Source organism: Carcharhinus amblyrhynchos, chromosome 14 (assembly GCF_965287045.1).
Source record: "Carcharhinus amblyrhynchos chromosome 14, sCarAmb.v2.hapA, whole genome shotgun sequence".
Lineage (NCBI taxonomy): Eukaryota > Metazoa > Chordata > Chondrichthyes > Carcharhiniformes > Carcharhinidae > Carcharhinus > Carcharhinus amblyrhynchos.
The window spans coordinates 35,411,950-35,426,549 of NC_137337.1; the positions used below are offsets into that span (position 1 = coordinate 35,411,950).

The following is a 14,600-nucleotide window of genomic DNA, read 5'->3' on the forward strand; positions in this document are numbered from 1 at the left end:
CTCGTGTCTGTGTGGGCTTCCTCCGGGAGATCCAGTTTCCTCCCACAGTCCAAAGATGTGCAGGTTAGTTTGATTGGCCATGCTAAAAATTGCCATTAAGTATCCTGAGATGTGTAGGTTAAAGGGATTAGCGGGTAAATATGTAGGGATATGGGGGTAGGGCCTGGGTGGGATTGTGGTTGGTGCAGACTCGATGGGCCAAAAGGCCACTTTCTGCACTGCAGGGTTTCCATGTTTCCAGAAACACCTAAGCATTCCATCAGGAATACCCTGGACTTTTGATAATCTGTCATTTGGAAATGCCATATTTGGAAACGTACAAGGTTTAACAGCATTCACTCTGAAAATTTCTTATTGAGGTTGAAGATCCTATTGATCTGAATGATTACTGTTGAGTCAATGATATTTCCATGGTCACTGAATATATTTACATAACTACGACAAATCTTAATCTTCAATGCAAGTTCCATTTATTATTAGATAAAAACAGAAAATGCTGGAAATATTCAGCAGGTTTGCAGCGTCTGTGGGGAAGAGAAGCAGAGTTAATAGCTTGAATTCTCACTCCCAAGTCCGGGTTGCAGGATCTGTATGATTCCTGGTTCTGCAAACACAACTCAGGGGAAAAAAGTGCCCCAGGTAGTGTCATCAGATATCTGCCAGGATAAATAACTGAAAACAATTTAGAGTTCAAAAGAATGAGGAAATGAAACTTAAGAGTAACATTAAAGAAACAATGGAAGCAATGTCAACACAGATGGGGAGATTGGTCTATGGCGCACCATCAGTCACTCCGCTATTTAAATAGTGTTAACTTATCACCTAAAAATGCGGCCAGGTTCTGATTGGTATGTTACATTAGGTCTGGTTACTTACCCTACACTGCTGCTCATAATCCTTTCTCATCTGTGCAAATTTCTCCTCATGCAAGAAAAATTCAGCACTGGTTGGATCAAGGTCTCCAAACTGTTAATAATAGATAGGAAAAATTATTCCAGTACTTTCAACTCTATTTTGAATTGATCCATTTGTAAATGTGTTTACAGTGAATCTGGTCAGTGGTTTTCCCTGACCCATGTTACATGATATATTATTTATATAAAAATAATCAAACACTAACCATCTTTTCTATTGATCTGAATGATTACTGTTGTCTCAATAATATTTCCATGGTCATTGAATATATTTACAAAACTATTACAAATCTTAATCTTCAATGCAAGTTCCATTTAATTATTGATAAAAACAGAAAATGCTGGAAATATTCAGTAGGTCTTGCAGCGTCTGTGGGGAAGAGAAGCAGAGTTAACGGCCTGAGTTTTCATTCCCAAGTTCGGACCGCAGGGTCTGTATAATTCCTGGTTCTGCAAACCCAACTCGGAAAAAGGTGCCCTGGGTGGTGTCATTTTCATTCCAGGAGAGGAGGCTCAGGTGCTAATGGGAGTCAGGTTCACCACTCCGGGAAAGAATTTGGAGGCAGCCAAAGGGATGGTTGGGTGTGGTGGTAAGAGGCCTGCCTGTTGTCTGGATATCATCCCAGCTGTGTAAAAGAAAAGTTCTCCAGCTCTCACCACCCCACATTCCTTATTCCTCATCCTTGCCAACCCATGCTACCTCATGATACCCACCCCCCCCAAAGGTCTCGCATTTCTTCCATGCCAACCTCTGCTCCCTGCCCATTTCATATGGCCATTTATACGCCCTATACCAATTTATTGCCAATTCATGACCCTCATCCACCACTCTTTGCCCTTACCACCTCCATGCAAATACACCTAGTATCCACCATGGGCAAACCTCAGAACCCATGCTGACATAAAATAAACTTCCAAGCAGATCTTTTTTAAAAACAAATTCATGAAAACCCATTTACTACCTTTACACTCCTTCAACAACATTATCCCTTAGAACAATAAGCATTTCATTTAGTTGCATAATCCCTCACAAAAACAAGCAATGGAATTCATAATCCCAGTTCAAAAAGTCCATAACCTCTTGGAGCTATCAAGCAAAAGGAAATGGCAGAGAACCTGCTATGATAATGAATGGTTGTGAAATCAGTCATGCACTAATCCAGTAATGGTTATTATAAGGTTTAAGAATGAAGTAGCAAACAATCATTTTTTTCAACACTCCTGACTGATTCTTTCCATAGAGTTAAAGGACAGGAGTTTTAGATGCCTTGACAGTTTCCCTTAACAGTTCATCTTGACACTTCTGACAATTGTGTTTGACATTTCCAATCAGCTTTGCTGTTCCAATGACTTTAAACACATTTTAAACACAATCATGCTTAATTTTATCAATTCCAAATGGCACATGCCCTCTGCCAAAGGTGTCCCAGAAACATATCGAAAGGGGCAGATCACCTCTCCAAAAGCATACCTGGTTATCTAAATGATCCACAAAGTTTAGACACGCTCCTAGCTGGACTAATCTGCGCAAATTGGGTTTCAGGCACTTCACATCAAAATCATGAGTTGAGGCAACTGCTGATTTAGATGGACAGCTGCCTTGGGAAATGCATGTGTATGAATTCCAACTAATCCTGCTTCTGCAAAATGGTAGATCATAGAATCCCTACAGAGTAGGAGGGGACGATTCAGACCATTGACAGTGTACTGACTCTCCAACAGAGCATTTTACCCAGGCTCTATCCTCGTAACCTTGTGTATTTACCCTCCTAAGCTTCTGAATCTACACATCTTGAGATACTAAGGGGTAATTTAGCATGGCCAATCCACTTGACCTGCACATCTCTGGACTCTGGGAGGAAACCTGAGGACCTGGAGGAAACAGATGCAGACACAGGAAAATGTACAAGTTCCACACAGACAGTCACCCAGGGCTGGAATCGAATCCAGGTCCCTGGTGATGTGAGGCAGCAGTGCTAACCGCTGTGCTGCCCACGGTAGATGTCACTTTCAGGATTGGGACTTCTTGATTCAGGCCTCTTCTGCTAATTTCACGACAGAGACATTCTACATCTTCAAGGTAACTCAAGCCAATGTTCTGTTTCATTTCAGATTTTCAGCATCTGCAGGATTCTGCTTGTGTTTCATTTAATTATGTGAAAAGTAAACTTCTTATTTACAAAGGACTAATTTTTCCCCTTCCGAAAAACATAACTGAAGATTATATAACAAGTCAAACTCCTCATATCATCCAATACTAAGCATGATCCAGGCGTTGAAAAATCACATGCATTACCTTCTCTTTCAAAATTGTGTCCAAATTGTTTTGTAACTTCTTTGCTAGGTTCTCAAACTCAAACATCTTCTCTGAATTTTCTAAAAGTTCTTTTTCCAGCCGACTGTTTTCCTTTAAGATATGAAAAGACATTTGAATAATCTCTGACAAGGCAGAATTTGCTGAGGGGTAAGTGCAATTTTGGATTGAACAGCTTAGTAGAATTGTGAATAATGTTATACAACAGACAGAATTAGCTTTTTTAGCAAGCTATTCAGCACTCCCAATTGTACATTGAAAAGTTAAGTAGAAACATAACATAAGAACATAAGAAATAGGACCAGGAGTAGGCCAACTAGCCCTTTGAGCCTGCCCCGCCATTCAATAAGATCATGGCTGATCTGTCGTGGCTCAGTTCCACATTCCCGCCCTCTCCCCATAACCCTTAATCCCCTCTCTCATGATATGTGCGTACAGGAAATATTAGGAATTGGTTATCATGGAGAAGTGCGACACAGTTCCATTCATTTTGCAGTTCTGGTATATGTGGTGCTTTAAGATTTTTGCAAATGTCATTGTTATTGTGCTGTTGGCCTCGTCAGGCAAATGAATTTTTTATATATATACTGACTTGCCATGGCAAGGAATAATGACAGGTTCTTTCTTCTTTAAGCAGACCTTTAACAGAATCTAGAATGGGTGGCTTCACATTCACATTGGTCCCTGTGTACAGAGACAAGTTGAGAACAACAGCCTGGAAGTGTGTACAGTGCTAAATTTATTGCCAATACCCCTGCACATTGCATTATTTGCTGTACATAAAATGACTTGTACCTAGGAAGATCACCATAGGCTGATAGTGTTCATATATGTTCAATGTTTATTTTTAAAGTTTATTTATTAGTGTCACAAGTAGGCTTACATCAACACTGCAATGTAGTTACTGTGAAAATTCCCGAGTTGCCACACTCTGGCAGTGCCTGTTCAGGTATGCTGAGGGAGAATTTAGCATGGCCAATGCATCTAAGCAGTACGTCTTTCGGACTGTGGGAGGGAACCCATGGAGATACAGGGAGAACATGCAGACTCCACACAGACAGTGATCCAAGCTGGGAATTGAACCCAGTCCCTGGCGCTGCGAGGTGGCAGTGCTAACCACTGTGCCACTGTGTTGCCATTTCACAAGCGACGAAGATATGCAGTAGGGGTATAGTGTATGCAGATGAAAAAATAATGCAACTGTTTTAATATTTTCCAATATTTTATCACAATTTCAGTCTAAACAGTAATGTTCAGCTATTGTTGCAGCTGAAAGGAAGCTGTTTGGCCTCTTGCCTGTAGCTCTGAAATATGAATCTAACCACCCTAAACTGTTCCTCTCCTTTCACACATGGGATTATAATGGAAAAAGGGAACTTTCACCTTCAATGACAGTGTAAGTCGGTCCCTGAGGTATCCATCCTCCACTTTCATTTTCTCGATCTCTTTCTCAAGTTCTGTTCTCTGCTTACTGGCCTGATGGGAAATCTGGTCTTTTTCTTTGGTTAGGTCTGCCTTCAGAGCAGCAAAACGATTCCTGTATTCTTGCTCCAGCTTGCTAAACAACAAAGAGCACACCAGTATGAAAAATGGCAATCTGCTTTTGTACTGGGTTAGTTTTAATGTAGGTACATTAGAACAGCAGAACATTTTCAGACAACTTGTAAATAAGTCAGAGAACTCAGGTCAGAGAACTAATATCAAAAGTTAACAAGAGAAATGTGGGATATTAATATTTACCATTAAATTTTCAATTATAATGAACGAAACTCACCAGAGAATAAGTTTATTTTCATTCTGCACCTTTTCACTGACTTGACATGAGGATTTGCAGTAAATTGGCACATTATTAAAATAGACTTCCTCCATATTTATCATAGAATCCCTACAGTGCAGAAGGAGGTCACTCAGCCCTTCAAGCCTGCACCGACAACAATCCCAGGCTCTATCCCCACAGTCCCACATATTTACCCTGTTAATCCCCTGAACATTAAGGGGCAATTTAGCATGGCCATTCAACCTATCCTGCACATCTTTGGACTGTGGGAGGAAGCTGGAGCACCCGGAGGAAACACACTCAGACACGGGAGAATGTGCAAACACCACATAGAGACTGGTATTGAACCCGGATATCTAGTGCAGTAAGGCAGCAATGCTATGTTTTACGTCTCTACACAATACCACCCTACCACCGACCGCGTTTTCCATTCCAACGATCTGTGCAGTGGTTTCTTCCTCATTCTCAACATTGCTACCGTAAAAATGTTTTTTCAGCGATTCTGTTAAGTACTGCTCCAATCAGATTTGTCTTTTCCTTGCTCCCTCAGATAGATAAAAAAATACAAGGAGTGGTTAATAGCAATGTAAAAAAACTGGAGACTCAACTGATGAAACCCAATGCCAGCCAATGAAAGCAGGCATTTGTAATTTTTTTTACAGAGCCACCCCCTTATTTAAAGATCTAACAGTTATTTTTCTGAATGAACTTGGCGTCTGTAACCTAGAAATGGGGCTAAGTAATCTGCGCTTGCAGAAACAATATCCTAAGGATTAACAGTCATCTTCTTAGATTAATTTTACTGGATTTTACAGTCTTTTGTGTTAAAAGACTCAAATTTCACTAACTGCCATAACTGATATATTTATTTACAATAGTTAATCCATAATTGTTTGGAGTAGTGGTAATTACTCCAAATCATAGGGTCCAGATGACACAATAATGTGTTACATTGCAAGTTGAATGATATGCTAGGTTAGAAGGACAGCAATGTTTTATGTACCATGTAATTGTTCAGTATGTTATTCACTATTGTGTTTATGCTGGTCTGTCCTTCTAAAGTTCTAGTTTAACTGCTAACTAAGATGGGTGAAACAAAGAATTGGCTAATACTTTATTTAGGCCAGGCTCAAAGAGGTAAATGACAATAGCCTTGACTGACTCTTCCTGTGGTCTCCCCTCGCCTCCTGCGAGCAAGTTAGGTGAATTAGCAACGCTAAATTGCCTCTTAATGTCGGGGGGAGTAGCTAGGGTAAATGCTTGGGGTTATGGGGATAGCACATGGGTGGGACTGTGGTTGGTGCTGACTTGATGGGCCGAATCACCTCCTACTTTACTATAGGGATTCTATGACTCTATAACATGACCTTCCCCTTTGATTTGATTCATAACAAATTCAAAATCCTTCAAGTGGAAAAAAACCAAGATCCTGATGTGTGTGTGCCAGAATTACAAAAGGTGTCAAGTACCGGAGATTGCATTCATTGAGATGTTCTATAGCAGCATGGCGATCATCCACTTCTGAGGCCATCAGATTTTTCAACTTTTCTGCTTTTTCCAAGTCCATTCGAAGTTTTTCTTTTTCTCTTAAAACTTGGTCAACTCGCTCCCTATAAGGAAAAGCGATTACCTTTCATGACAGTCAGTTTATCACAATGTACTCAACTCAAACTGAAGGATTTTGGTTAAAGAATAATTTTACTGAAATTAGTAATAATTTTGTGATTTACTGCCATGTTCTATATATGGTTTATTTCATTTTCTTTAAGTGGAAATTGATTTTGCCGAGTTCCTTTGTGATTCCTCATTGTTACAAATTGTTACACTTGTTGCACTTTATTGGCAAGTTGCACTAATTGTTTATAGGGAGTCTGAAAGCACAGCTTGTGTTTAAAACCCACCCTTATGTTGTATTACAGAGTTCTGTTCCAATGGCTTTGTGAATGGAAAGTGCTGCCTTCATCCACTGTTCCCATTCACAATGTCACCATGGTACAAGGACATTTCTGGACAATTTAATTTTTTGACATTGAAAATGATATCTGAACTTTGAAGATTATCAGGTACATGCACACACAGACACACTGCCAGCAGGGTTTGCTGGATGTATTATACCTAATCTTTTCCACTTTATGGGATGATGCCGAGGATTATTTTGGCATCTATGCTTACTATGCTGGTTGAGACTGACCAGCTCACAACACATCAGGGCCAAATCCAAAATCATCATGGTCTTTATGGCTCAGCACCATAATGCACAGAACATTTACTGGCTGCACCGTAAGTGAATTGTATAATCCTTTTTTTTAACTGTCCTGAGCCACTACAAAATACGTTTTTAAAAATAAATTGATATCCCTAATTACTGCAGCACAGAACATTTAAGCTGACTATCTTCTTGTCACTAATTTAAAAACTGCATTGTAACTAGATATAACATTTTCCCTTAAAATTAAACTGAAAAAATTAAAATAAGGAAATTAATAAGACAGTATTAAACTCACCAATACTGAGCTTTAGAAGCTGTTTCACAATCACACCAGTACAATCAGTGTCTTTCAAACCAGGAAATGTGTGGGCACATGCAAAAGTAATCTGAAAGAGTTCTTTGGTTTCCTTGTTTCAAATAAAAAGAAAGTTAACAATTGACTTACTTTAAATGCCTAATCTCATTTTTGAAGCTGGCCAGGACAGCTTGGTGGATTCCATTCTTTGTTATCAGAAGTTCATTCTCCAGAGCCAGGGTAAGTTCTGTCAGATTGACCTTCCCATACAGAGCAAAATCCAAGGTCTGAAAACGACAATAATCATTTAGTTTCAGCACAGCCACCATTAATCAGAGGCGCATCACAATCACATTTGAGATCTTCAGTTGCAGCAATCAAAATAAAACTCAAGCAGGTGAGCATATTTTCCAGCCAAGGACTTGAATCTGTTGTCATACCTTGAGGATTTCAAGGCCGTTTTCAATTCCTTCGTCCTGCCAGGTGTCCAAGATCTGATCTGCTGAGGTGTAACCTGTCCCATCATCCAAACATGAAAACAGGCGGAGACCAATAGTGCTTGTCATTGCAGATGGGGTAGCAGTACGCCGTCCACTTTCATCAAATGGCTAACATGTGAACAGAGGGAAAAAAAATGTAATGATATTGACTACTTATCTGAATTTGTGAATTTAGCACAAGGCATGTCTCCCAGGCTTTGCTAGTATCTAAGCTAATTCTTCCTCATTAAGTTCTGGTTTTATACCTATTTAACCACGTAGACACACTGGCAATGCTTGCTGAAGGAAATTTTTGTTCGGCTTCAGCCCTGATCTGTATTCCAAAGAAATACTGGAGGCTTCAGCATTCCAAAGTGTGCAGGAAACCTCCCCTCTTAACATTAATCTAAGCCCTTATAATGGAGCAAACAAATAGCTGTACCCACCTGCCCCTCTCACTAAGATCACTGTAGAAGCAAGTGAGAAAGTTAAAGTGTATTCCACAGGAATTTCTTTAAGACCAGTTACTAGATCTGCAAGGCGGGGGGGGGGGGGGAAGGTTAACACACATAACACAGCTCAACCTATCCTCTGGTAGGAATTTTTACCTCTTGAAATCTTTAACCCTACAGTTTGTGCCATTCCCTCCCACTGACAGGAATTTCAGTCTCAGAGAGAAGAGACTGAGCTCACTCTATTCAAGATTTCATCAAATTGTCTCACTTGTACGCTGAGTGTAGATGGTGTTAATGCACTAGTTCACCCATCAGCCCCATAATGATTCTTATTACAGCCTGGGGGAGGGAAAATTTAACTCATTTGATCTCCTTCCCTCATAAAAAGGGAATTGGGGCCAAGATTTAGTTCATGACCCACTTCCTCAAATGAAATTTTCAATGCTTCTCAATATTTAGATAGTTCCTTTGCCTTTGCCACTCATTTTCCTTCTCCCATTCTCCTCTCTCCCTCTTCCCTCCCCAATCTCCACCTCCTTTACTCTTTCACTTCCCTGTTCGATCCCTGGGCTGGGCTCACTACAAATTAACAAGATGTTTCAGCAGATACGGGCACACTCACACACTGGATTACAAGATTCAGGGACTTCTTCTCAGGACCGGTCAGAGCTGCTGAACTTGGTTAAGTGAAAACCCAAAAGCGTAACATGGGAAGGCAGTGAGAAAAGATTTGTTGACCTCAAGTGAAAGGAGAAAAAGGTAGGATTTTCCAGCCGCAGGACTGGAAATTCCCACCAGAGGTTAAGAGACCTTTCAACTGTCTGTCAGATTGTCCATCCTGCCCACAATAATTCTTATGGCAGACAGGACCAGAAAATTTATCCCCAAGGGGGGAGTAACAAGGTGATCTTTAGTTAAATCATTTTTTAAAAGACATAACAGCTGGAAAGTCAGTACAACAGTCCATCCTTTAGTGAAATCACCGCAACACCATTCAATTGTTTAAGGCTGCCTCCATTCATTAATTGCTCATTACCTGCTGGGAATGATGCCTCTTTAGTTGCCTGTAAGGAGTGGAAGAAGATGAAGGTGCTGACTTTTTAAAGATGCCATAAAGGAAATCTTCAAGACGCATTAAACCATCTTGGTCTAGTTTTTGAAATATGTCATCCAGTACCTATAAAGCAGAAGCAAGTGTTCAGAAATTCAGTGCAACAAAATGCAAACATCAGTGGTAACAAACTTCTGTAATTATATGACTACTGTACAGTTTTCAAAGCATACATCCTATACCTGTTTTCTAAAAGTGTAAACAGCATATCTGGGAATCTTGGTTTCATATATTATATGATTCCACTTAATAGTTTAACCCAATAAAATTCAGAATTTGCTCAGATATTCAAAACAAATCCAAATAATTTCAGGAGTTTCAACATTGTGAATTTCTCAGCAGCTACAAATAACTTTGCCGATCTGATTATTCTCTCATTCTTTTTTGAAAAAAAGAAAAAGGATTATTAAAACAGGAAATAAGACGTCTAACTCCAATTTAAACAATCTTGTAACTTAATTATCTTAAAAGCAAATGATTTTAAAAGAAAAACTCTTTCTACTTTGATTCTTCACTGTACAATTTATTCCTCAAGCAGAAATCAATGTTCAGATCTGTCAGCACTGTTCTTGAGCCAGCTTCTGGTAGTTTATCAGGTGTTCTAGGAAGGACCCCCTTCCAAGACTCCACTTTTGGGGCTATCCCCCTGCTGATGGAACAGCCTAAACAGCAACCCTGTCTTGGAGAGTTACTGCAGATAATCCTTCAACTTGTTACTACTACATAATATAAATTAGCACAACAAATATAATAAAGCAGCACATTTTTTTTTCTGTGCTAATACATGCTGATGCATCATTGATTATATTTTTTGCAAACTGAATACATTTTATCCATTTGTATAAAAGCATCATGTAAGTGAAACACATTCATTATTGACGAAGTACTGAGATCAAACATAGGGCCAATCCCATAGATGGTATTTTTGAAAAAAATAAAAACAGTAATAAAAATTGAATCTAATGTATAGAAAGGGCAGGCATTCTTAAGAAATAAAATGTTGCAGTAGATGCCTGCTCCAAAGTAACTGCGCAACAATACTTGGAAGTGGCAGCAAGGTGAAATGTGAACATTTGTTAATAGAAGCAGATGCAATGTGTAGCACATTTCTGATTAGCTTCTATGTTAGCCACTAGGGGGAGCCAACATGTCTACAATGAGAAGAACATTTCACACAGCCATTAAATTAAATCAGTGCTTGGCTGTGTGCCCATGGAGGCTCTGTTGACAGCATTCTTTGTTTAATTATACCTGTCTGATTACCTTACAGGTGAATCAAATTAAACCAAACATTGATAAGAAACCATTCACGAGAAATTCACCCACTACACCATGTTTGGGAATCAGGTGATAGTGTGAAAATGTCTCAACAATAATTTGATTTAATTGATTCTGTGGAAATGCAGCTATGTGATTTGCTGATTTGTTACGCCAATTTCAAAACAAGTTGATTTTGAGGAGGCGTGCTCTTCCCAAGGCTTTAATCAAATAATAGGATCCAACTTTTTTATCCTTTAATTCTCCATTATGTACCGTGTGAATTGATATCAATGTGCAGTCCTATTCCATTATACTGTCCATTTTACAATTTCAAGCATTCAGTGTAATCCCGCTACACTAACCTGATCCTTTAAATTTGGAACGGGCTTCTTTTTCAATTGCGTGACCAGAGGATTGCCTTATTTGCAGTAATCTGGGTATATGGAGTTAAAAGTTATCTGAAAAACCACAGTAGACATGCCCTTTCTTGGATGGGCAGTTACTACACATACTGCCACCTCAGACTTCTTGCAACATGATAGATTTTCTTCTAACTAAAACAGTTAATAAAGTATGAATTGGAATCTGCTGCAAAGGTTAACAATTTGCACAGGCATTGCTCCACTATTATGTTCACTATTACATTGAGTGGCACGGTGGCACAGTGGTTAGCACTGTTGTCTTGCAGTGCCAGGGATCCGGGTTCAATTCCAGCCTCAGGTCACTATCTGTGTGGAGTTTGCACATTTTCCCCATGTCTGCGTGGGTTTCCTCCAGGTGCTCCGGTTTCCTTCCACACTCCAAAGATGTGTGGTTTAGGATGACTGGCCATGCTAAATTGCCCCTTAGTGTCAGAGGATTACCAGGGTAAATATAGGAGTAGGGCCTGGGTAGGATTGTGGTTGGTGCAGACGATGGGCTGAATGGCCTCCTTCTGCGCTGTAGGGATTCTATGATTCACGCCACACTTTTTTAAGATGCCCTGGACAGCACTTAGGAGCATTAGGCTATTTAAATATGTAAATTGGGAGCTTAATGCCTGTTGAAGTACCCCATCAAAAAATTAGTAAGTGATGGCTTATGCTGTATCATTGATGTTAAGAAATTGTGTCGAGAACCTATAGATAATTCTGGACAAACAGATGGTATGCCAAGATATTAACCTTCAAAAATAAATAAAAAAGTACAATTTGACTGACTACATGATAAAGTTTTAGAGTATCCAGGTTTCTAGACAATCACATGGATAAACCATTCAGGACACCAGAAACTGTGTTGTCTCTGACAGGCAGCTTTCAGTAACTCAAGACAGTAACCACCATATCGACTTCATTCTAAATGGTCATATTGTGAGGAACAACCTCAAATGCTCCATCCCGCTCTCTTGGCGAATTGCCTGCCCTACATGTCCACTGGAGATATCTCACCAATCCCCTTTCTGTTCAATTCAACTCTTCCACTGCTGACGCTGTGGACTCTACCAGTACATCTGCTCTCACTATTCAGCTCTGCACATGCATTCATTTATGAACAGAGCTCTTGCCATCCATTAACTTATTTTGGATGATTGCATCGACACGACTTCAATGGAAATCTGGCTGATACTCCTGGGGACAAAGTCTCCCTGGTATCAGACTTCAATTTACTTTTATTTGCATGAACCTATGTACCATCTTACACCCTCAGATTAGCTTAAAGTAACTTCCTGGATATACCATTTCCCTATCACCTACTATCCTTTGTCCTTCTATGTCACCTCTCATTCAGTTTTTTTCTCCAAGGTGAAGGATCCAGGTGCCGCCAATCTTTTCCACTGTCCCCTGGAGCTTGGAATCACCTTGTAGATTGCCTCAAAAGGTTTGAATGTTTTGAAGGCAGAATTGGAGATATGTCCTAACTTGTACTCCATTGTTTTTGCTAAATAATTCAACATTCTACTTGCTTTGTTAGTTTGTTGCACTGCATTTGTCAGACTTAGGGTGGGATTTTCCAGGTCTGCCTGCTGCCAGGATTGTCCAGTCTTGCTGGAAATCGATGGACTTTAGGCTAGCCAGCTACAACCCCTACAACTGGGTCCCATCACATCAGGGCAGGAAAATTCCAGCCTCGGTGTGTGTCCGGTAAGACCACTAGATTTCTTTGAAATCCTACCTTAGTTATTTCAACATTATTCAGAGCACTTATTTCACCAGTTGTTTACTTACATGATATTTTACACTTTGTCCGTATTAAATTTAATCTTTTATTGTTCTACCCATGATCTTTTTTGTTCAATTCATTGTAGTTCCTAGGTTGTTTCCTCAGAAACAATTGAATTCTCTGAACTTTGTAGTATCTGAAGATTTTACCAGTTTGCCTTTAGTTTATGAATCCGAGTTGTTAATATGAATTAGAACTAGTAGGAGAGTTAATGCCAATTCCTGCAGCATCTCACTGAATAGTTCCCACCACTCCAACAATCCTCAAAAAAGAAATCTTTCTGGAAGGTTTCCTCCAAATGCACATTTCAAGTTTTGAGCAGAACTAATAGTCTTTAGTATATATGATAGTTTGCTAAATATATTCTTAGAAGTTTAGGAATGCCAAGTTATTGAGCTTTATGCAGTGCACTTTACATGTCATTTCCTCAAAGAGATTGTTCAGACAAGATATAACCACCCCTCCTGAGGCTATGAAGGCTACCATAAAACTACAGGCTGAATTTCTGCTTCCGATTCAGGAGCCTGGAGTTGCGCCCACCGTCCCCAAAGGTTGGGTGCAGTGACAAGCTGATTAAAAGGTACAGCTCATTGTTCTTAGTTGTAAACAAAACAATAAAGACAAAAACCACCCTAAAGCTCTCACCCCTCATACATTTCCTTTGCCTCATTCATGCCAATGACCACCCCCCCCCCACGCACTCATGCCCTCCACACCAATCTATGATCGTCTACCTATCTCCATGGCTCCTCAGATCTTCCATGCTGACCTATGTTCCTCTACCCACCCCATGGCCCCTTATGCTAACTTATGAACCTTTATTCATCCCCCAATGACTCTTAGTACACTCCATGATAACCTCTTTGCACAGTGCCAGCTCATGCCAACCCATGCCCCCCACCACCCTTATGCCCTCAATGCCAAATCACACAGAATCCCCTATGAACAGACCCGGGAGCCAAGCTGAGATGGAATAAAATAAAATCTAAATACCTGTTGCAGACTTCACTACATTCATGGATTAAAGCCCATTCAATACATTTAAATCCATTCAAGTATTTAATCCCTCATAAAACAATTAATGTATTCTTAGGCCCACATCTAAGACAGTTAATTTTTCTATAACTACTTGGAACTGTCAATCAATTACGAACCTCCAGGCCTGCACTGTGGTAATGATGGGCTGTGGAACCAGTCATACAGAAGTAATACGATAATGATAGAACTCAAGCCTATGTCAATAAACATTTAGTAAAATTGTAAGCATTCTTCAACTGTAGGAATTTTCAAAATTTGAAGGCTTGGTCCATCGGCTACATTGTATTGTTTTATGAATTAGTCTCAGCAAGCTACTCGATTAGAGGAACTCTTTCTGCCAGTCCCAATTTTATCTTTAGCTGATACCTAAGGCTTGGATTTTCTGCACGCCCTCACCCCACCCCACCATCCCAGCACATTCACCCACAGCGGAGCTGACTCACCATTGACTGCCAACAGGGGATATTTCAGTTCATTAGAAGTCAATGCCAGTTGTGTTCCTTGCTGCCTGGAAGGGCTGGAAAATCCTGCCCTAAAAGTGATAACTTG

The 14,600-nt window shown here is 39.9% G+C and overlaps 1 protein-coding gene across 3 annotated transcripts in view; it reads right to left on the bottom strand.

Moving 5' to 3' along the window:
- Window positions 1–14,600, bottom strand: part of nin (ninein (GSK3B interacting protein)) — a 144,832-nt gene that overhangs the window by 41,310 nt on the left and 88,922 nt on the right. For all 3 annotated transcript variants that reach the window (XM_080202662.1, XM_080202661.1, XM_080202663.1), the window contains exons 7-13: window positions 9,480–9,620; window positions 7,950–8,117; window positions 7,660–7,796; window positions 6,475–6,615; window positions 4,612–4,786; window positions 3,211–3,321; window positions 877–966 (exon numbers count right to left, since the gene is read on the bottom strand). In XM_080202662.1, coding sequence (XP_080058788.1) covers window positions 877–966; window positions 3,211–3,321; window positions 4,612–4,786; window positions 6,475–6,615; window positions 7,660–7,796; window positions 7,950–8,117; window positions 9,480–9,620 — 963 coding nt within the window. The remainder of the gene's footprint in view (window positions 1–876; window positions 967–3,210; window positions 3,322–4,611; window positions 4,787–6,474; window positions 6,616–7,659; window positions 7,797–7,949; window positions 8,118–9,479; window positions 9,621–14,600) is intronic.